The sequence below is a fragment of the Dendrobium catenatum genome, unplaced genomic scaffold, assembly GCF_001605985.2.
Source record: "Dendrobium catenatum unplaced genomic scaffold, ASM160598v2 original_scaffold_96692, whole genome shotgun sequence".
NCBI classification, from domain to species: Eukaryota; Viridiplantae; Streptophyta; class Magnoliopsida; order Asparagales; family Orchidaceae; genus Dendrobium; species Dendrobium catenatum.
In genome coordinates this window covers 505711-528573 of record NW_021415131.1, presented here as the reverse complement: position 1 = coordinate 528573, position 22863 = coordinate 505711, and the positions used below count along the sequence as shown (strand labels likewise).

Here is a 22863-nt window from a genome sequence, read left to right as displayed (position 1 = left end):
CTTTCGTATCTTATTTCATTGGGGGCTAGAGCCAGATGAACCCGACTTTAATGAAGAAGAATAAGATGCTGCCCCAACAACAGCTCCTGCTCGACCACAATGGTAAGCAGCACCCCGAGCACATGCACCAACCTACCCTCATGATGATTTGGTCGAACGCTTCAATCAATTTCACACTCATCTTGACACACACATATAAGAACAACATCAGCAACAAAATGACAACATGTAGTGGTTTGGGGAACGCTTCGCTTTGATTGATCACCGTTTTGACACAATCCTTCAATATTTCCAACCACACCCACCTCCACCTCCAAGTGATCAGGATCCTCCTCTTTGAAGTGTATCTGTATTTTAGTGTTGTTTACTCCTCTTTTTGGTACTGTCAAAAGGGGGAGAAATTTGTTGTAGTTTGCTTATGTTTATGTTTCCTTATGTTTCAATAGAATACATTTCTTTTCTTTTCTTTTCTATTTCGTATTATTTTTTCATTTAAAAAAAAAACAACAACAAACAAAAAAATGCCATTTAAACTTGCCTATAATAAATATTATTTGACATCATCAAAAAGGGGGAGAATGTTGTAATCCATGACCCCTAGTTTAAGCTTTTGATGATGACAAATAATGTCATCTTAACTTTTATTCATTAAATATCTTTTGATTTCTATTATTGTTTATGAATAATAACATTTTAGGAAGATCACAAGTTACTCAGGATAATAGAAAGACTCAAGACTGGGTAGAGTAGGACTATGAGTATGAAACAATGTAATTTTCTATTTATTTTTATTTTTTCTTTTCTTGAGTATGGCCATAAATTATATGTAAATCTTAGCAACCATGCACACATATAGGGGGAGAGAGTTTTAAAAGAAAAAATGATGAAGATTTTTGTCTGTTGATCGTACTGTACGACTTTATATCGTACTGTACGATCTGATCTCATAAAACAATTTTTTATGAACAGATCGTACTATACAAACAACATCGTAAGGTATGATGTGTTACAAATCCAAAACCCTAGCTGCCAGATTAGTTTAAGCAAGTTCTATTAGTCGTTTGTTCTATACAAAGTAATTTATACTATACGACTTATTTTGAATACTTACTTAAATTAACCCGTGATTTGTGGAGTAAATCAAGGTTTAATCATTGATTGGTATTCGTATTGTACAAACATAATTATATTATACAATGAACAGAGATGAGTTTTGATTGTCCTGGACTTCGTCCTAGACGATCTCATATTTTAGCTTAATCGTACTGTACGATGTATATCATACCATACAATATATAGAGACGAGTTTTGATCATCCTAGACTTCATCCTAATGATGCCTTGATGTTGACTATTCATACTGTATGAAGTAGGTCATACCCTACGATGTATAGAGATAATTTTTGATCGTCCCGGCTATCGTCCTATACGAATAGAAGAGTTGATGATCGTACCGTACGATTATTAATCATAATGTATGACTATATTTATAAGTTTTTGAACTGTTTGTAAACCTTCATACTATGACGAAGCCTGTTATACAAATCTTATTGTACGATTGTAAATCATATTGTATGATAGTAACAACTACTTTAAAAATTTTAAGGATTTTTTAGCACGTTTTAAGTATCAAAATAGTAATATTTTTAGTGAACAAGAAAAAGAAGGGAACGTGATTAGAGAGGGAATCATTGAGAGAGAGCTCTTGAGAAGTTTTTGGGGTTTGAGAGAGGAAGGAGAGGGTGAGCTTGGTGAGGGAAAAGTAGTGTGAGGGAGATTATACGATTGCTCCATTCTTGCTGCATCTTGCTACTCCTATGGCCCAAGAAGAACTTGTGGGAGGCTCTTTGAGAGGGAGACTCTTCTACATCCATGACCTTGAAGGTACTCTGCCTTCTTCAAGAGGGAGAAAAATGAGAAGATACGCTGCCGTCGCCAGGAGGGTGAGAAAAGCGCTTGGCACTCCGCCACGCCGGGTTGGTGAAAGTGAGTCTTGTGAGGGCTTTTCCGCCTTGCCGAGGGGGCAAAAGGAGAATTATAGTTTGTAGTAAAATTCTCGGAGTGGAGGACTCCGGGGAGTGGACGTAGGTCATGATATGATCGAACCACTATAAAATTTTGGTGTGCTTTTTCCTTATCACTTTTTATTTTTGCTTGCACTTTATTTTCATTATATTTGCTTGGTGATAATTATGAGAGAAAAAGAATTTCATTGTTGCAATTTGATTTCAATTAATTGTTTCCGCATTAGTTAATTTTTTCTTGTTAAAAATTTCAAAACACAAAAAAAATATTAGAACTCTTGTTTAGGATTTTAAATTATTGCAACAAATTTTTGCAATTCACCCCCCCCCCTCTTGGCGATCTAGTAATTTAAATTATATCACTAGAGGCCTAAGGTAACAAGATCACATCATAACATATTAGCATTACTTCACACTCTAAGGCCCTAGTTTATTTGTGTTCACAAATTCACATCTTAGTGTATTTTCTAAATATGTCTTCAGAAAGTGTCCAGTGAAGGCATGCGATATTTGGATAGAAGATGCTCAAGACATATGAGTGAAGACATCAATAAATTCATTACACTGGAGTCCATAAATGAAGGAAGAGTGATACTTGGATTCAACACCACCATAAAGATGGTTAGTGTAAGTGTTGTGGGAAAAAATGAATTGTTTTATAATTGAAAAAAGTTTACTTGTAGAAGGTTTAAAGCATAATTTATTAAGCAGTGGTCAATTACATGTCAAAGGGTTTGACATTAAGTTCTATTATGATAACTTTTTTTCCAATGTTAAATAATAAAATAATTTTTGAAGTTTTGTACATAAATAATGTTTATCTATTTATATTAGAGTATATTAATAAATCTAGTCAAGTGTGTTACTCAAAAACTACCTTAAATAAAGCATAGTTGTTGCAAAGGATACCATGTAACATATAAATGAAAAATCTTAGAAAAAATAGATACTTAAAAAACATAAATGAATACATGTGTGATGCCTTCCAATTAAGAAAATAAGTCAAAACTTCATCTAACACAATTAAGGAATCCACTAGTAGACCATTGAAGATTATACGTATGGATTTTCATGGACTTGTTGGCACTGCAAGCTTACAAGGTAAGTTGAATAGCTTTGTGATTGTAGATAACAACACAAAATGTGCCATCTCCACCATTCACAGTAATCATGGTGGAGAGTATGAGAATGAGAACTTTAAAATATTTTGTCATGAAATAATAATAAACTAAATTTTTAGCACCTAGTACTCCTCAACATAATGGCATAGTAGAAAAGAAAAATAGGACGTGAGTTAAGGCTACTAGGGTGATATTGAATGAATATAAACTACCCAAGTATTTTTAGGTTGAAGTAGTTAATACAACCTACTAGGTACTAAATAAGATAAATATTACAGCCAAATTAAAAAGACCCCATTTGAGTTGCTTAAAAGTAAAACACCATGCCATTACCATTTACACATTATTGGATGGAAATGATTTATTAAAAATAATGGAAAATCTCAATTGGTAAAGTTTAATGCTAATGGTGCTGAGGGGATTTCTTTAGGATATTCTTTAGTAGGAAAAGAATACAAGAAATTCAATAAAATATTTTTGGTAGTGGAAGAGTCAACCCACATTATCTTTAATGAGTCTTATAGGGGTGCCCAACCTAAAGAAGTAGAACAAGAAGATATTATCCCTAGGATTGAGAATGCAAGATTGGATGAAAGAATAAAAAATAAGGAATAACTACTTAAAGACTTGAAGTATTCATCAAGCCATTCTAGATATTTTATCATAGGAGGCCCTTCCACAAGAGCTAAGACTAGACATGGTATAACGAAAGAGATAAGCCACATCACATTTATATCAATGGTAGAAAATACTTGTAATGATGATGCATTAAAAGATGAATATTGGATTTTTTCTTTTGAGTATAAACTTAATCAATTCATAAAAAAAGATGTGAGGGAGCTAGTGTCTTGGCCATCTAATCAAAGTGTGATGGGAACAAAATGGTTATTTAAAAATAAATTATATGACTATGGATAACTAGCAAGAAACAAAGATAGAATAGTCGCTAAAAGATAAAATCAAATATAAGGTATAGAATTTAAAAAAACCTTTGCACTAGTAGCCAAATTAGAAGCAATTAGGGTATTATTAGCTTTTGTTTGATTTAAATACTTCAAATTGTACCAATAGGATGTGAAAAGTGCATTTTTTAAATGGAATAATGAAGGAAGATGTGTATAAAGAGAAACCACCTAGTTTTTAGAGTTCCACATTTCTAGATCAGGTCTATAAACTTAAAAAAAGGTTTTATGTAGATTAAAACAAGCACTTAAAGCGTGGCATGATAGGCCTAGCACATTCCTATTAGACAAATATTTTGTTAAAGGAATTATAAACACCATATTATTTATTACAATGATAAGAGCTGATATTTTAAAAGTCTAGATTAATTTGGATGACATCATTTTTTGATCCACAAATGATGAACTATGTGAAGAATTTTTATCCACAATGAGAAGAAAATTTGAGATGAGATTGATGGTTGAGCTAACATATTTTTATGGTTCAATGCTAAGCAAATGAAAGATGGGGCCTTCATGAGCTAGTTTAAGTATATTAAAGAAATCTTTAAGAAATTTGTTTTGGAATGAGGCAAGAGTGTGAAGATTCCCATGAGCCTAGCTACCCAGTTATATAATGACCGAAATGGAAAACTCATTGACCAAAAAAGTATAGAGGTATAATAGAATCATTTTTACATTTGATTGTCAACATTCCTAACATTATGTTTAGTGTAGGCATATAAGTTAAGTTTTAGGCTGGCCTTATAGAATCACATATGATCTAGTAAAAAGGATCCTAAGATATCTTGTAGGGACACTACTGATATGATAGGAACAGTTTGGATTTTGAATAAGTAGGAAACTAAAAATTAGATTTTATGAGCTAAGGTATATGTAAAGAGTGCATCTAGAACATACCAATTTATTTTATAACATTTGGCTTCCTAGTTGAGAAAAAAAATAGAATTGTTGTGTAGTCAAATCTATTACAAAGATAGAAGATATCACTGTAGGAAGTTGTGTTGCCCAATTCCTATGGATGAATCAATAACTTCTTAATTTTGGATTGCAATTGGGTATCAAAACAGTAATGTGTAATAATATGAGTGCGATATATATCACAAAGAATACAATTCAACATTGTAGCACCAAGCACATTAATATCATACACCATTTCATTATATATCATGTGTCAAATGGAGATGTGGATATTAAATTTATCAGCATTAATAATTAATTGGCTAATGTCTTTATAAAACTTTTTAACTATGAGAGATTTAGTGCACTTAAGACTAGATTGGGAGTTATATATTTAAGTGCCTAGATTGTTATGGTATGTTTTTGTGCGTTGTTTTATTTATTTGTTTGAATGATTTGTTTATAATGGTTATATATTTGTGTTTTTATTTGTTGATATTTCTTTAAATCTTTTTTTTTTTTCTATTCATTGTTCTGTTAAGTATGTTTTTGTGAGTGTTTCTAATCATCACCTAAGAAATCCTAAAAATTTTAAAATCATATCGTATAATATACATAAGATAATATGATACAATGTGATACACCTCTTCATATTATATGATACACCTATTCATACAATACACTTTGACTTAGTCAAAAATAATTATGACATTTATTGGGAAGAGCAAAAAGTTAAAGATTGTACTTTATAATACTGATCCTATTATATGATTTGACAAGTCTTCCAATTGTGATTAATGGGATAATTTGGCATTTATTGATCATACTAATTTTTTATCAGACTGTATAATCAAACAAAGACTAATATAAGCATGTTTTGTTTCATTTCAATTAAAACATTCTATGCTTCACCTTCCTACTCTCAGTGTGAAATAACCATTCACTTCCATATGGCTAGAATGGTTCATCATTAACAATGATATAGAAGCCTTCAAAAAATATGAAGTGGCATTAATCACATATTCAAAAGTACTCAATCAAGAACAAATAAATTATTAGGAACTACACTTATTCAAAGGCACCACCATTTAATTTCTTATCTCTTTATCGTTCCCCTACCATATCAAGCTTTTTTTTTTATTATTCTTCGCAAACAATAGAATCACTACTAATAGGACCATCATGTAGTGCTTAATTTGTAATCACCATGTTGTAATCACTGACACTAACCTACACGATCACCTGCATATTTCCAACACCCATGTTAAACCACATGACATCGATAATGACCTATACTACAATTGGATCGATGTAAACATGACACTTAGAATAGCCCAGTGATTCATCATCAGCCATTAGCAGTATGGTATTGAATGCACATGATATACAACGTGTACTTTGTCACACTTTTATCCTTAAAGAACTAGTGATAGGATACATCACACCCTCATTTCCATAATTACCTATTTTTGCATAAATAAAACAAAATTCAATGTATCTTATATATTGATCTAGTATGTAGAGAATCTGACCACTAGTAGTAGTTCTAGTGCGCATAGAAAGCAATGTTTAGCTTTAGGACATATCATAACATATATTCCATAAACTAATATAAAGTCACCTTTCCAGCACGACCAGATCGCCTTCCCTCCTACTTCACAAACCACTCATTTTACCATATCTATAGTGACAGGCAAAGGCAGACACACATTAGAGGAGATCATGAAGAAGACAAAGAAGCTGAAAGAGCACATATATTCCAACCCCATCACTAAGCACATTACTACCCTCAAGATGAGTGGATTGGTCATTTTGCACACTTAGAGCTTAAAATTAATAAACATATTCAACAAGATACCTAAAAGTGGAAGTTATTGTAAAAATATTTCTAGGATGATCATACATGGTTTCATGAGCAATTCTCCCACCTCTTCTAGTCACCACCACTACTGATCATGACTGCCTGACTTCAAAGTTTCTTTATTTTTTTTATTTTTTAATAGCTTCTATTTTTTGTCTTTTGTAGTGTTTTCCTCTACTTTTTGAGATATGAAAAGGGGGAAAAGTGTACTGTGGTTGAATTATGATTTTTTTTGTTAATAAAATAAAATAGTTTGGTGGTTACATTTGTGTTTAAAATGTATTACCTAAAAATAAATTAAAAGAACCCCTCATAATAATTATTGGAAGCATAGAGTAATGTGGAGAAATAGGTAATGGACTAAATTAATTTAATTCAATAAAAAAAATTAGCCAAAATATTTGTCATCATAGAAAAGGGAAATGTTATTTATCCTTATGAGCTTAGTGTACACTAGGATTTTGATGATGATAAATATTATTAGTTAAGCTAATCCACATTCCATTTTTACATGTAGATCTTTTTCTTTGTACTAGTCTTTTAGGTAAAAGATAAAGGTAGAGTAATATTCAACAAGAAATTTAAATAATACACGGAGCTCAAAACTATAAAAGAAGATTGTAGACAACTAATAGTGTGTGTGACATTTTCTTTTTTGAGTCAAATTTTTTATAAGTGTAAAATAGTTAAATAACAAGGCTCAAACTCACAAGTGAGAAATACAAAATTAAATTTAATTAAAATCACTTGAATTCTCTGAAAAATTTTCTCGTATGATTTTTTATAATATAATAATAGATCAATTGATATTCATTAAAAAGAAAATAAGGAATTAAAAGAGAACTAATCATCATGGACTTATTTTTAATAAAACACACTAGTTATTCTAAAATCTCATAAATAGGAAAATTTAAATTTGAACTAATTGTACTGTATGAATATTTATAATTTTTGCCTATTTTGGATAAAAAAAATTGATAATTGAATCATGATCAAATCAAACTGAATATTTATATTATACATTATATTTCATACAATATGAACTAATGAACAACTTGTTTGTACGATTTCTATTCAGACATGGTAATCCATTGAACTGGTCATACCACATGATCATGATCATACAATCCAATCAAATAGAGAAGTTTTTTTAGTTTTATCTAGTTGAAATTAATAGCACTATACAAATTAGTATTCGTACTGTATGATCTAGTTAACAAAAATTTAAAAATTAGGTTCTTATTAAAATAAAAATCTTTTGAGTTTCATGAGAGTTGGTTCAAGCTATTACTGTAGAGAGTTTTTGACGAATCCCTTAGAGAGCGAGGAGTCTTTCTTATGATAATTTATGTAAATACTTAGGAGCAGAGGGAGAGATAGAGAGTATGCTCCTTGGGGAATGTCTAAGAAGTTATGTGAGGTGGTTCACATTATTATTTTTCTCTATTTAACATCTTATTCCCCTGAGTTATTTGTGTTAAAAGCTCTTGAAATGGAGCTTTGAGAAGTTTTTGTTGAAGTGCTCACATCTAGCTGAGGAGGCTAGGAAGAATTCAACTTTATCGTTCTAGGATGCAGAGGTAAGGAAATTGAAGCTTTTGAAGTAGAAAAGTGGTGTACAAGGTTTTTCTCCACTTGTTAAAGGAGAATGTCTTATCCACCTTGCTGGGAGAAAAAGGAGTGGTATAGTGGAATTTTCATGGCGAAGAATCTTGGGGGGTGGACATAGATCAAGAGACTAAACTATTTTCCTAGTTTTATTTTTGCAAAGTGGTTTTTTAAATAAAGAATATGAAAAATATTTTAATGTGTTAATTTTTTTCTATTAAAATTTTTTTCATTATTGTGTTACCTTTGCTCTTGAACTTGTGAGTGTGAATAAAAAATAATAAATTATATTTACTTATTATGAAAATTATTTTTTCAACATATCCACTATAATTGTTGTTGTTAAGTTATATATTTTTTAAATAACTAATTCACCTTCCTCTTGATTATGCCACGTCACTTTCATGTCATTCTGTATCCCTTTATGCCCTTTAATATAGAACATTCTAAGGTAGATTTCTCCATTATATGCCTTTTCATACACGACTTTCTTCTTTTATGTCAACCTTCTTTTATCATTATATATGTTAGCCTAAGTGATTCCTCCCTTACTTCAACCTACTAATTGAGGAACTTCTTCTATCTATAATAATCCCTTCATCTTCTACCGTTTACATGGGCTACCAAACTCTCTCCTTATAGAAATCCCATTCATCCTCCCAATCACTGCTCCTACATATCATAACACCTTTCTTGCCACCAACACCTCATACCTCTAATTAGAATTTTTAAATTCCTTCAGGACATCCTCCTAACATCTCAAGCTCTCTAGAACAAAGAAATATCTTAAACCAAAGGCTGCCCTACTTTCCCATCATGATGCTCACTTTTTGGCATCTTGGGTCCCATAACTTTGCAAAATAATTTTTACCACTCCACATTCTTCGTAGTGGTTTCGTTGAGGTTCTTCTAGATGTAAATCATAGGATGAGCTGGCTCTTCTTGTGCCCTCCTTATGAGCAATTAGACAAGTTTTGCTCATTCAAATGCATAAGCATTAAGGAAAATGTCAATAAAGTAATAGTTTATTCATATTTCAAACTAAATCTATTTACCTCTTAATTACGTTGAAATCAAGCACCCAAAATGAAATTTTGAAGTCAAGTATATTTACAATCACTCAAATCCTACAAACCTAAATGTAGCCCAAGTAGATTGAATATGAATTCTTCAAGTGAGCATCAATAATGATAGAACAACAACCAATTATAAGAAATAATCATTTTATCATTTCCTTATAATGCTAAAAGTAAAGGAAAGGAAAAAATAATAATAATAAAGTTCAATTCCCTAAAAGAAATAAATTTACTAATTAAATTAATAATCCATTGGGAATATTTATTTACACTCCTAAAAAGTAGCTGATTTGCATATTTTCTTCACAAACTTATTACACAGAGAGATTTATGACTAAAATCATAATATAAAATTATAGTCCCTTATATTCTTATCAATACCTACTTAGTTTACCCATAGATAAAAAATCTATCTTAAACCCTTTCATGATTGCACTAAACTTATGACATTGAAAGTTAATGAGAGAAAAAGAATACAAAAAATGAAGAAATTTTTTATGCCAGGAATAGGGTTTGGAGGTGTTGCGAGAATGAATATATGCGGCGATAGATTTGTAATTCTACGTCTTAGCGTTGCATGGATATCCAGTTCACACAAAGACAGTACGAGGTGTGATTGAAACTAGAGTGAAGCTATAAGAGATGCAATAGTCAATCACATGAAATATAATTTTACAATTGATCTCAATATTTATTTCAAAACTTATCACAAGTAAATACTTGTTTCATGATTTTAGGGCAATTAATATGAATTTTAAATAAAAACCAATGATATGCCTAGATAAGCTTTTAAATTGAAATTAGATAAACTCCTTATAATTACAATTGATGGTTTGATAAGAACACAAAAAATTATATTGATAATATGATAAATGAGTGCTAATATTGTTTAAGTTGAAACAGTATTTTATTCAACTTTTTTTCCTTTGATTTTTAATTTGAAATATCAATATTTTTTTAAATTGTTAAGTATGTATCTCAATCAACATCAAATAGCTTTTAACTGTACTGATATCATCAATCACATGAAATATAAATTTTTATTTTTATTTTGCTAATATGAAAACCATATGGACTAAACCTGAAATATATAAATAAAAATAAAAAAGCCGGATTTCAATCGACGGTTTTATCCTTTAAAAATAAAAGCGGGTGAGTTTAAATTTTAAAATCGGATATTTGAGAAAACTATAAAATATTTTAGACCGTAGATAAAACATATATAAATTTACATCGTAGCAAGCAAGCAAGTTCAGGATGTTTGGCTTGAACTGAGAACTTCTGTTGGTCAGAAGGATGTTCGACTTGAAGAAGACCAGGAGAAAGTTCAGGATGAATGTAACGGTAACAAGGCAGATGAAGTCTTTGGAAAAGTTGCTGTAACTGGTATGTTCGAACAATCAACGAACCGGTTTGCTGTTTTGGTTGAGGAGAATGAGGAAGAACTTCTGGGTAAAGCTGTTAGTAATGACAAGGTGGTTGACAAAGGCTCGGAACTAATGGAACCAAAGGTAAACATTGATATGAATTATGGTAGTGAAGATGTCAAGGTTAAATTAGCCAAAGAATTGAAGTCATTGGGACCTATGAATAGTGAGAAGAAGAAGAGGAATGGAAGGTTGAACCCCAATAGTGGGGGAAGATCTTCTATACCTTGTTAATTATGTCTACATTCTTTTCTGGAATTGTAGGGGAGCGAGGAAGAAAGAGGCTTCCCTGTATCTTAAGGAAATTGTTTGAAATGAGAATGTTTTCTTTATTGGGCTTATGGAGACAAAGCTGTCTAGCATTGGTAGAATGGAGGTGGATTGCCTTTTGGGCAATGAGTGGGATTACTTTCACCAACCTGCTGTTGGGAATTCTGGTGATATTCTGGTTTTGTGGAACATAAAGTTGGTGTCATTTGAGGTTTGTGAAGCCTCTTCTCAGGTGATCATTGGTAATCTTTCGATTCCTAGCTTAGGAATGTGGAGATTGCTACTGATTTATGGAAGCCGTTGCAACAAGGAGAGAAGTGATCTTTGGAATCAATTGGAGAGGAGCATGGAGAATTCTAGTCCTTCCATCATTGGGGGAGACTTTAATTGTATTCTAAACAAAGATGAGAAGAGAGGGGTGGTAAGAGGTTCCTATTTTCAAGTACCAAAGAGAATGAAGAGCTTCATGGTAAATTCAGATTTCCATGACATTGGATTTGTTGGGCCAAGATACACATGGTGTAACAACAAGAAGGTAATTCTCGATATGGGAAGGTTAGATAGATGTATTTTGAACTCTTTGGCTATGCAGAAGCTTCCTTTGTAGTGGAACAGGCATTTGGCGAGAATGGCGTCTGATCACTGTCCAATTGTGCTCAAGATGGATGACAGAATACGACTTAAGCCGAAACAATTCAAGTTTGAAGATACATGGGACTTATCCGATGGCTAAAGCATAGTTATCATTCCTGGAAGAAGCATGACGAAGGTAATGAGTATGAAGTATTACAGAAGAAGCTTAATCGTACTTAAAATCCTTGTTTTTCTGGAGTAGAAAATAAATGCAAGGATTTGAATGCTTTAAAGGATAAATTGAGAAAGAGATCCTTGAGTTGCAAAACAAGAAGCTTTGGAGTAGTAATTGGTCTGTTGATGACCTGTTTGAACTTAGAAATAAGGTTCATCAACTCAATATCACTATGAGAAGACTTTCAACTTGGTGGAATCAAAGGGCTAAGGCTAGGTGGCATGAGGAAGTCATATTAATTCTAAGCTTTTTCATAATTTTGCGACAGCCAGAAGGGAATGGGAATCGTATTTCCAAGTCAAAGATGAAGCGAATAAGGTGCAAGTGGTTGAGGATCAAATGAGAAAGTCTTCACCAAATTCTTGAGAAGAAGTGGGAATATAGGGAATGTGAAGTCACGGGTTGGCCTTATAATTATGGAAAATCAGAAGTGAATGCCGAAGACATGGAGTTGTTAAATGCTAAGTTTACTGAAAACAAGCTACAGATTGCGGTGTTCCAGCAAGGGAACAATAAGTCGCCTGGTGCGGATGGCGTTACCTCTTCTTCTACAAAGCTATTGGAATATTATATGGGAACTCTTTGGAATGCAGTTAGGAATTTTTTTTAATTCCAGCCATATGAATAAGGAATGGAAGGACACGCTGATTGTCCTAATTCCTAAAATAAGGAACCCGTTGTCTCTATCGAATTATAGGCCCATTAGCCTTTATGATTGCTAATAGATTGAAGAAGGGAATGGCTAGAATGATTTCTGAAGAACAAGCTGCCTTCATACATGGCAGATCTATTGCTGAACATTGTTTGCTTGCTCAGGAGATCTTCCACAAGTTTAGAGATTTCAAAAATAAGAAGGGAATGATGGTCGTTAAGCTTGATATGGAATAAGCTTATGATAGCATGGGGTGGACTACTCTTCTCCATATTTTGAGATGGTATGGTTTTCCTATGCTTTCTCTAATCTTCTCTTGGAATGTGTTGTTAGATAGTGAGATTCTCCATCAATTATTAACGAGAAAGGAACTCTGAATGACAATGCTCAGAGGGTTCCATCAGGGCATGTCCACCTCACCTTATTTTGGTCATCAGTGGTGTTCCAATTGATTACTAACTCGTGGAGCAAAGAGGGAAAGAGCTTGGCATTCAAGTTTCAAGCGGAGAGAGGGCCCAAAGAGTACACACTTTATTATATGCAGATTGACGCTCTTATCTTTCTCTCATGCACTCGAATTGAGCATGGCTAAAAGATTGAAAGACAATTTGGAGAAGTTTGTAAGTGGACGTCGCTAGAGGATAATATTTGGCAAATCTCATTGCTGTTTGGGGAGTAACGTCAACCAATTCGGGTGGAGGAAGGGGGAAGATTTGGCAAAAAAGACTCTTGGGTTTAGATAGTGAAGGAATGAGATACTTAGGAGTTAAAATCTCACTTGAAAGGGAATGAAGGATGGCTGATATCAAGAGTTCTTCAGTAATTGCCATGGAAAGCTTAATGCTTGGAGTAGGAAATCTCTTATCCTTGGGAGGTAAATTGATTGCTATGTAGAAAGTTTCTTTTCTCTATGGAAATTTTCTACTTATCCATTCTTTGGTTACCTAAGGAGGCTTTCTACATGAATTGGAGAGCTTGTAGAAGTTTGTATTGGAATAATAAAGATGGCACTAGGGGGATGCATTACATTGCTTGGACTGATATTTTGCAAGCCTAGTAGATGGGAGGTTTGGGCTACATTCGCCTTACAGAGGAACAGATCTTTAAGATCCAAAGTGACATGGAAACTTTATTCAAAGCATGGTTCTTTGTTTCACCAGTGTCAATAGAAGTAAATATGGGATAATGTTAATGAACCGACGCTCACAGGGATATCAGCTCAAATGCCTTGTTGAGAATCTTACTGAGATGGTGGGAAGAATTTGAAGATGGTGGATTCGTAATGGAAGGTGGGGAAAGGAGATAAAATCCAAGCATCGTATAATGACACTTGGGGCTTGATAGATGCATAGGTCGTGGCCTACTTTTGTGGACAGCAATTTACTGGAAGGATGAGTGCGGTGCAGCATTAATTCTTGATAATGCGTATGTGGAATTATTATCTGTTACAAAAAGCGATTTTCATTCTTACTTAGTCTCTGCTAATTCACTCCAAATTCTATTGAGTAAATGAGAGCGATCGGATCGAGCTATTGAAGATTTGGTTTGGCGAAGACAGTGTCTGCTATGGTTTTTGAACAAATGTGGCCTCAACAAATTGCAATTATTGAGAGGATGTGGACATATTTCAGCTGGGTTGAAGAAATTGAAGATGGGAGGCAAGAATATTGAATTGTTTTGGTGGAGACTTGGTTAAATCAGCCATACCAAACCAATATGTTCCTTCATGAATCGTAAAAATTTCGGAAATGGCTCTTTGGTCCTAGAGGTTTGCCAAGGTTGATGGAACGTATGAATTTGGTTAAAAATGCAATATTGCATTGATATAATTTGAAGTGACGGGAATGGGGAATTTCTATTCCTAACTTTCATTCGCGTTGGATTGTTGGCGTGGAGAATTTAAGGAGATGTCGTAAAGATCCTGGGATTGCTCGGCCTGTATTGCTCTGCGGTCTTACTCTTCTGGAGAAGCGAAATGATATTAACATAGGTAAGAATCTGTGTCTGTTCTGTTATTGCGTTGCTAAGGCTTTGTTTTATGCTGTCTCCAAATCTAGTCCATTTTCTATCTTGCTGGGGTACTAATCTCCTTAGGGAAGTTCGCAAAGAACTTGGTACCCACTCCCGAAAGAAGGTGATCAAGGTAAATTGTAGATGCCATCCTGACAAGCTCTAATTTGGCTGGCATTGAGGATCTTCCGCGGATTACAAACGAAGATTATTAGTGCTTTTGGAAGAATGGAATGCATTGGGTATTAACCATCTGAATTACAAGCAGTCCTCACGCGAGTTAAGAGAGTTTTGAAGAGTGGATGCTGGAGTGTAAAGGCTTTTCATTAGAAAGTGATAAATATGAATATCACAAATTCATTCAGACATTCTTTGAGGATAATAGGAGAATGTAGGGTATAGTGGCCACATAAGAAATTTATGTTTTTAACAATGATTTAAAAGTATGTTCTTTCTTCCATGCTTCTGAGAATGTAATAAAGTTAGCAATTGTGTGTGCTACTATGCATTGGGAATAGTTTTCTTTGATAGTTCTTCTTTTGACTCATATGGCCTTCCTTGTTGCTAGGCTTAATCAAGGAAGAATGTGACTTCCCTTCTTATTACTTGTACTTAGCTTCTTTTTGGTTTTAATGCTATTTGATGCATTTCTTTAAAAAAAAAAAAAAAAAAAAAAAAAAAAAAAAAAAAAAAAAAAAAACAAGCAAGCAAGCTTCTGGAGTATTTGACCTCGTCGCGTGTTGAGTTTCGTGGAGATGAAAGTCATGTTAGATCCTCTTCAACTACTTCACCCTTGCCTGATTCTTCAATGCTTCACAATAAATTCCATATTTTTCTTGCCCATTGTCGCTCGCTCATTCCCTTTCGATCCCCATCCAGGACGAATTGGCCATGTTCTCGAGGCTTGCAACTTTCCGGAGCAAGGAAGCTGCTGCTCAAGTATGCAAACCCTAAACTTCTTTCTTCTCTCTCTCTCGTTCATTTACTTCATCTGAGCTTGAGAGGGATTATGTTACTTCAGTATCATCGAGAGCTCGTCGGATTTGTTGAGAAGTTCTATAAAGATAAATGTTCTTTTGTTCTGGAAGAAAAAATGGGATCGTTTCATTGCTATTTTTTCCTATAACGTGTTTTAAGTAATCATGGATTTTAGTGAGGTTTAGCGCGTCCGCATGCTTGTTTTCTGATTTTATAAAAGGTTGGGTTTGGTTTGTCTTCTTCTTCTTCCTTCTATTTGATTTGGTAACGGAGGAGTTGAAGTTCCCTTACTAATACAATATTTGAAAACGGTTATTTAGAATTGGCATCAAATACTTCCTTGTATAGAAATGTTCTAATTGTTTAAATAAACCCAGAGGGAGTTTGAAGATGTTCCGCATAAAAGTGAATAATCAAAGATAACGTAATTCCTTCAATATTGATTGATATTCTGCGTGTACAGGAACATTTTCTTATTTTCACACATTTTTTTCGTACAAGCTCAGTTTGTCAATAAATGCTTCTTCCAAGACACTTCTCTTTGCATTCAAAATGTTTGATCTGCAAAATAGCTTTTGCTTCATTGGCATACCCAGAATAATGAAATTAAAGTAAAGACACAAATTTTTTATAGGCTAAAGTAAGCCTTTGTATAAGGTGAATGCAATTACTTTGCAATCAATTATATAAATAAAATTATTTTATCTGCAAGTTGCTTTTCTTGCATTCCATTTATTTGAACCCATTCTATGACAGCAAAAAGCCCAAGAATTTTAATTTGAAAACTGTATTCACTTTATTGCAGAAGGGGAAGAAACTTGACCATGAAAGATTTACTTCACAAAATCATTCAACTGAAGATGACAATTCAGTGAATGGACTCTACTGTTCTCTAAAGTCAATGCCATCATTTATATCAACTCCAGAAGCGTCTTTTGATGTACCAACATTGCAATGCTCTAATGCCTCTTGCACTTCATCACCACTTTCACACAGAAACTCAACTTTGGAGTCTATTAAGTCAATTTCTTCCGATGTCAGTCAAGAAAACCTCACCTCCTCATCACTTCAATGGGAGGAGATTATTTTTAGTCCTCTAGTCTTGCCTCCTTATGAAGAGGCTGAAGAACAGTTCTTGGAAGATTATGAAAGCTATTTCCTACATTTGGCCGTGGATAATGTGCGTAAGGATCAATATCCTATGCTTGACATGCGTGAATTTATCTATTTGGATTACGCAACATGCCCACTTTACTCTCGCTTTCAGGTATTTTTGTAATCATTAGGCTAGTATTTAATGAACTTAATGCTCATTTTCAATCAGATTTTTCCTTTATCTTCTTCTTGCTCAATAGTTAGTGGACTCATTGGTATTAAGCTATTACATTGTTTGTTGTCGTGCATTTTTCTCATGTTTTAAACTGTCATGAGTTTACTGGTTAATCAACAGAGGTTTTCGTTTTTTTAATTTAAAGAATTGTGAAATAATTATTTGATTCATATTGTGTGATGAATGGCCTACCTTAATATTTTTAAAGAGGTTGACCTTGGTATCTATTTCTTGAGTAGTGGTTTAAAATTTAGTTATGCTGAGATGCTACTCATTGAATCAATTGTCAAGCCCTTCGAATAAGAATCCTTAAAACAAATAGCAGCGGTCTGTTTTGATTCTCTTAATTTACTTGTATAATTTTAATGCAAACTCAAATTGACAGATTGTAGCTTCTTTGTTAAGTTACTTGCTTTACCATATCGAAAATAATTTGTTGGTTCAACTTTTGCAGGTTGAGCAGCACATGAAATTTCTGCTTGATGAGACTGAGCCATTCGGATTGAATTATATTGTTGACCAAAAGTTTCCTTTGAGTAGCACCTATACTGACCTTCTATGTCATCATATCTTAAATATTCTTAACACAACCCTAGATGATTTTTCTGTGGTGTTTACACCTGGCCTTGTATCATGTTACCGCCTTTTCACTGAAATGTATGAGTTACAAAAACGTAGTCTTATACTAGTTGGTCTCGACCATCATGGTCCTGTGCAGCACATACTTGAATCGGCAGCTCAATGCAATGTCAAAGTTGGAGGCATTCCTCTGAAAGAGAGAGATTTGTCAATCCATGGCAATGAAATGCACAAATTATTGAGAAAGCAAGGATGGAGTGGTCAAGGATCTGGTCTTCTGATCTACTCTACACAGTCATTGTCAACAGGGATGTGCCACTCTATGAGTTGGATTACTAGCGCGCAGCAAAATGGATGGAAAGTTCTTCTTGATGTTTCCAGTTCCCTTCCCATGATAAACATTGACCTTTCTACATACCAACCTGAATTTGTGATAGGATCCTTGCACCACATGCTTGGTTATCCCTCTGGCCTTTGTTTTCTGCTAGTTCGAAGGAGTTCTCATTCTATTAGTGGGAAAAAAGGATCTCGAGAGTTGCGATTCATAGAGTATCCTGAAAATGGGAAGGCTGTTCATGTTGTAACTGAAGGTGAGAATTTGACTGCACATACATTTGCAGCTATGAATTTTGGTTTTGAGCATTTGGAGAGCATCGGTATGGTTGCTATTCAGAGGAGAGTGGAGAGCTTGATTGCATGGTTGATTAAAACTTTAAAATCTCTAAGGCATAAGCTGTTTGAAAAACCTCTTATTCAGGTTTGTTCTTTCTAAATTTCTTTCATTACTTCTCACCTCTTGTTGTATAAAGTATTTTGTTTCATTACTTTAGAATTTAAATTACAATATTTAGGTAATAATCGTACTAGAAATGATGTAAGCATAATTATAGATAATAGTTTGAAGGATAATGTTGTAGAAATTAACATAGTTGGAGATGAAATTATAAATTTAAAGATTATTGTTGATGATAAGATTATTAATATTTTAAGTGCTTATACTTCTCAAATAGGTTTGTATATATATACAAAATTAAAATTTTAGAATAACTTGAAGAAATAATATAAAGACACCACTTGAAGAAATTTTTTATTAGAGGAGATTTAAATCGACAAATTGGTAGAGATATAGAAGATTTAAAAGTATTTATGTTGGCTATGAATTTGGAGCTATTAATGAAGGTGATAGGACCGTATTAGATAATAGTTTGAAGGATAATGTTGTAGAAATTAACATAGTTGGAGATGAAATTATAAATTTAAAGATTGTTGTTGATGATAAGAATATTAATATTTTAAGTGCTTATACTTCTCAAATAGGTTTGTATATATATACAAAATTAAAATTTTAGAATAACTTGAAGAAATAATATAAAGATACCACTTGAAGAAATTTTTTATAAGAGGATATTTAAATCGACAAATTGGTAGAGAGATAGAAGATTTAAAAGTATTTATGGTAGCTATGAATTTGGAGCTATTAATGAAGGTGATAGGACCATATTAGATTTTGCCCTAGCTTATAATTTTGTAATGACATTTCTTTATTAGATTTCAATGAGAATTTGACTCTGAACAAGTCACAATGGAGAAAAAGGATTCATGTAGCCGACCCCACGTAGTGGGATAAAGGCTTGATGTTGTTGTTATTATTATAATTTTGTAATTGCTAATATATTATTTAAGAAACAAAGTAGCATCTCATGAATTATAATAATGAATATGATAAAATTCAAATTGATTGTTTTATTATAGGAAAAATAGATCATTTAGATTGCAAAGATTGTAAAGTTATTCCGAGTGAATGTTTATGTACTCAGCATTGTTTATTAGTTTTGGACTTTAAGATGAAGTAACAGAATAAAAAAATAATGTAAAATATTATCTTAGGATTAGATGGGGTATTTAAAAAACATTAATAAAAGTATTTTTAAGAATAAGATTTGAAGATCTTAAATTTTTGACTGTGCATGAGAAAATTAATGCTATGTAAAATAGAATCTAATGATATTAATAATGTTGCGAAATATGTGATTGAAGTATTAAAAGGAGAAACTCATAATAGTAAAAATAGTTGGTAGTATGATCAAAATATGCAACAAAAGAAAAAAATTAGGATGTTTTGTTATAAAAATTAATTTAGGTGTAAAAGCTCAAAAAATTGAGACATATAAAGAGGTCTGTAAGGAGTTTAATAAAGTAATATGCTTTACAATAAATTTAGCTTTTAATAATTTATATAATATATTATATACTAAAAAGGGTGAAATATATATGTCTAAGTTAGCTAAGAAAAAAAGGAGAAATAGGGATTTAGTTCATGTAAGATGCATTTAGGATGAAGATTAAAAAGTACTTTTAGTAGAAGAGCATATTCAACAAATGTTAATGAGATATTCTGTTTAGCTTTGCATTAAAGATTGTGAAAGTAAGATTGACTTTAATGACCTTAATATCCTAAATGAAATTAGATATTTTTATTTTTATTGCATATTGGAAAAAATCAAAGTTAGGGAGGTTTTAAAGAAAATGAAGTGTGGAAAAGTTGTTGGACTTGATGATATTCCATTAGAGGTATGTAAATGCTTAGGAAATGAAGGAATTTATGAAGGAATTTTTTAGCTTATGAAAAATTTCAATACTATTTTCAAGGCTAAAAAGTTGTTAGATGAGTGGAGGAGTGTATTAATTCATATTTTTAAGAAAGAGTGTGCGAATTAAAGAGGAAATAAGTTAATGTGTTATACTTTGAAACTATGGGAGAGAGTTATTAAGCATAGGTTACGATGTGATACTAATGTTTCTCAAAATCAAATTGGATTTATGCAAGTCTACTATGAAAGCTATACATTTATTGAGAGGTTTGAAGGAGAAGTATAGAGAGTAAGGAACATCTATATATGATATTTATTGTTTAATAAAGAGATATGATAAAATTTCAAGAGAAGTGCTCCGGAGAGTTCTAGAAAAGAAAAAGGGTTAATTATGCTTATATTCAAGTCATTAAAAATATGTATGCAGGAGCCATTACTTGTGTTCAAATACAAGGTGGTTTGTGTCAATGGCGCTCGCCATGGCTCATGGCGCGGTGCGGCACACCTTCGACGCCATTTGCGCGCAACACACATGTTCAAGTTGCTCCCTGTGTGTGCAATTTGAATTTTAAGGATTTTTTAATATAATTATAAATAAAATTTTATATTTATATATTTTAATTTCTAAAATAATGTAATAATTAATTTTAAAATTATTTGATATGATTAAAATAGTTTAGTTAGGTTTTATTATACTTCATTTAGACTTTATTTTATTAGAAATTTTGGATGAACTTGAAGATCACTTTAACGGTTTGGAGTTTATACTAAAAACATATTCAACCAAGCCTTACCCAACTTGATTGATACTCGAAAATAGGATCATATAATGATTTTTATAATTATGTTTTATTTTTCGTTGTGTTCAAAATGACGCTCGCCGCGCCGTGCGTTATGCGCTATGGTTCCACGGAAAACTTTGCACCGTGCCGTGCCATTCGTCATTAACAAGTATAGTTTGACCCATGGTTTAAAATTGCGCAATATGAGGCTCGCCTTTGCGCTATTCCAGTAAAAAAAACGCCTCGATGCTTACACCTCGAGTTTTTTTTATGAGGCTTGTTCCTCAACTTGGTTGAGGCCCGAATTGAGGCCCGCCTCGCCTCACTGGCATGAGGCTTACGCCTCATGATATATATATTAAAACTTACATAAATCTTGAAGTAAATGCCCGACATTGAACTCTATAGGAGAGGAAGGGGAGAGAGCAGTTCATCATAATGATGATTCAAATAAAGAACCCCTTAGTGATGACAGTGTTGATGTCTTATGAGTTCTTATGTGATATGTCATTGCTATTTGTTTTTGGAAATTGGAATTATATGTTAATGAAAAGAATACTGGATTTAGGAAAGATAGAATTTTGAGTTGAACTATATTTCATGTTATCTTATTATTGGGATATTTTGATTTCACTTCATATCTTATGATTTTTTATGTTTTATATTATTCACTCATTATTATATAAAAAATTTATTATTTTATGTTTACGCAATCTTTTGATTTTGAGGCTTTCGCCTCAAAATGTCTTGAGGCTTACGCCTCAAAATGCCTTGAGGCTTACGCCTCAAAATGCCTTGAGGCTTATGCTCGCCTCATGAATGAAAAACGCCTCAATACCCGAATACACAATTTTAAACATTGTGTTGACCAAGTATTTTCCTAGTTTAGTTGGATTATATGAAGGATCAGCTTTAAGCCCATATCTTTTTGCTTTAGTCATGGATATTTTCACTGCATATTTGCAAGATGATGTACTATAGTGTATGTTTTTTACTGATGATATTATTCTTGTTGATATGGCTAGAGAGGGAGTTAAAGGTAAACCTGAATTATAGAGTTCAACCTTATAGTCTAAAGGTTTTCGTTCGAGTAGATCTAAAATCGAATTCATTGAATATAATTTTATAAGTAATAGATCTAGTCATTAATAAAAATATACGTTTTGGATATCTCGGGTCTATTGTTTAAAGTGACGATGGAATAGATGAGGATATTATTAGTAGAGTCCAATTTGGATTATTGAAGTGGAGGAATGTATTGGGCTTGTTGTGCGATAGAAAATTAACCCTCAAATCCCAAAGGAAAATTCTATAAGATGGTGGTGAGACCTGTAATGCTTTATGACACATAATGTTGGCCAGTAAAAGGGAAGCATAAAATTAAGTTAAGTGTTGCAGAGATGAGGATGCTCTGGTAGATGAGTGGCTTTATGGACAGAATGTGAAACAAATATATAAGTGAAAAGGTTGGAGTAGCTCTAGTGGTAGATAAGATTAGAGAGAGTCGCCTTAGATGGTGTGGTTACATAAAACATCGGCCTTTTGAGGACCAAGTTAGTAGAGTAGATGTATTAGATTTGTCCTATGTTAAGAAAGGTAGAGGTAGACCTAAAAGACTTGGTTACAAAATATTAGAAATAATTTTTTGTATTAGTTTTAAATGAGAATTTGACTCTTAACATGACACAATGGAGAAAAAAGATCACGTAGTGGGATAAAGGTTTGTTATTATTGTTGTTATTGTTGTATGAACCTAGACCCTTTCTTAGCATATTCTTAGCATTTCAAGGATATTATCTTATCTTTGTAATTGTCAATGCAGTTTTCAAAGAAAAAAATTAGTGAATTTTCTCTTATTTACATATTCTGATAATTCTAACCCATG

General features: G+C 32.7%; 1 protein-coding gene across 5 annotated transcripts in view; it reads left to right on the top strand.

Moving 5' to 3' along the window:
• The first annotated feature begins 15406 nt into the window (after window positions 1-15406).
• LOC110110851 (molybdenum cofactor sulfurase) overlaps window positions 15407-22863 on the top strand; it is a 41457-nt gene continuing 34000 nt past the window's right edge. For all 5 annotated transcript variants that reach the window (XR_002304762.2, XR_002304758.2, XR_002304760.2 and 2 more), the window contains exons 1-3: window positions 15407-15657; window positions 16502-16963; window positions 17481-18362. Coding sequence is in view for 1 of the 5 variants with exons in the window: in XM_020842490.2 (XP_020698149.1) it covers window positions 15610-15657; window positions 16502-16963; window positions 17481-18362 (1392 nt within the window). In the remaining 4 variants the exon portion in view is untranslated. The remainder of the gene's footprint in view (window positions 15658-16501; window positions 16964-17480; window positions 18363-22863) is intronic.